This window comes from Rhagoletis pomonella, unplaced genomic scaffold (genome assembly GCF_013731165.1).
Source record: "Rhagoletis pomonella isolate Grant_MI unplaced genomic scaffold, Rhpom_1.0 Rhpom_scaffold_00005, whole genome shotgun sequence".
Classification (NCBI taxonomy): domain Eukaryota; kingdom Metazoa; phylum Arthropoda; class Insecta; order Diptera; family Tephritidae; genus Rhagoletis; species Rhagoletis pomonella.
In genome coordinates this window covers 32,008,757-32,009,852 of record NW_023458559.1, presented here as the reverse complement: position 1 = coordinate 32,009,852, position 1,096 = coordinate 32,008,757, and the positions used below count along the sequence as shown (strand labels likewise).

The 1,096-nt window shown below is 36.1% G+C and overlaps 1 protein-coding gene across 1 annotated transcript; it reads left to right on the top strand.

Moving 5' to 3' along the window:
- The first annotated feature begins 373 nt into the window (after nt 1-373).
- On the top strand, nt 374-833 carry LOC118740071 (uncharacterized protein CG13380-like). Its single transcript, XM_036471565.1, has 2 exons — nt 374-646; nt 732-833. Exons 1-2 carry the CDS (start codon nt 374-376, stop codon nt 831-833), a joined length of 375 nt encoding a protein of 124 aa, XP_036327458.1.
- The last annotated feature ends 263 nt before the right edge of the window (nt 834-1,096 follow it).

Genomic DNA, 1,096 nt, shown 5'->3' with positions numbered 1-1,096 from the left:
AATGAACAACATGTAGCTGTCAAACTACCAAATTTCCGGCAATAGATGGCAAGATATAAGCTCTGATATATATTGCTCTTGAAGAGCAATGAGCGGTCTCCATTGGCTACTTATATTCTAACATATGTATCAAGATATAAACTTTATCCTGTGGTGACGGGCGGTAACAGGCGAACCATCGATACTATCGATAGTGCCATCGATAGTTGTCTAGCTCTATTGTCAGGTGTAAGCGCAGGGTTATTCTGCAACTACCGTTATCCTCGCCATTGTTCGAAAAAGAAGAAAATGAAATAATTGCGACAACGCATATCGGTACAATTACCAGAAATTGAAGGAATTTTATCGTAGAATTCATTACAAGTTAAGCGATATGGCTCCAAGAAATAAGAAGGGTTCCCTTGGTGCAAGATTAGACTTGGCACGAAATAACGTATCGGCTGGGGTTGCTGGAACGATTCCTGTGCCACAAGGCAAAAATAAGGTTCATCGGAAGAAAGTCTTCTCTCGACCACAGACACCTGATGTGGAGCAACCAATCCCTGAGGGATGTATTTGTCAGCGTGAGGCGCAAACATTTGTTTGCATCTATTGTAAAATGTTCTCTTTCGGACGCGTCAATGAGTCGTGTCCTATCCATACAAATGTAAGTTAATGTTTAGTAATAGGTAGATAGAAACATTATTTATTTATTTATTTTTTAATAATTTAACGATGCCTTAACTATATAGGTAACTTATCTCATGGACTTCACTTGTTGCCCATATTGTTCTGGACCGACAGAACATCTTCATGTTGTTGACATGGAATACGACAGATATTTCAAGTTATGAATGACCCTTACATACTTTTTCCCGAGTCAGCAGTTGCTGAAAGTATACAATTACTTTACCTGAACAATCTCGTTGGATTTAATTTTATGGAATACCATTTAAATTTACTGAAAATACTCGGTAAAATGCATATTAAATGTTATAGATTTAGTAAAGATGAACTGAATTAACTTAATTTAATTTTAAAATAAATATGTATTTATGAAGTACTATTATGAATGGAAATGGTAAACATATCATTTCCAGCGAGTATGATTGGGCAT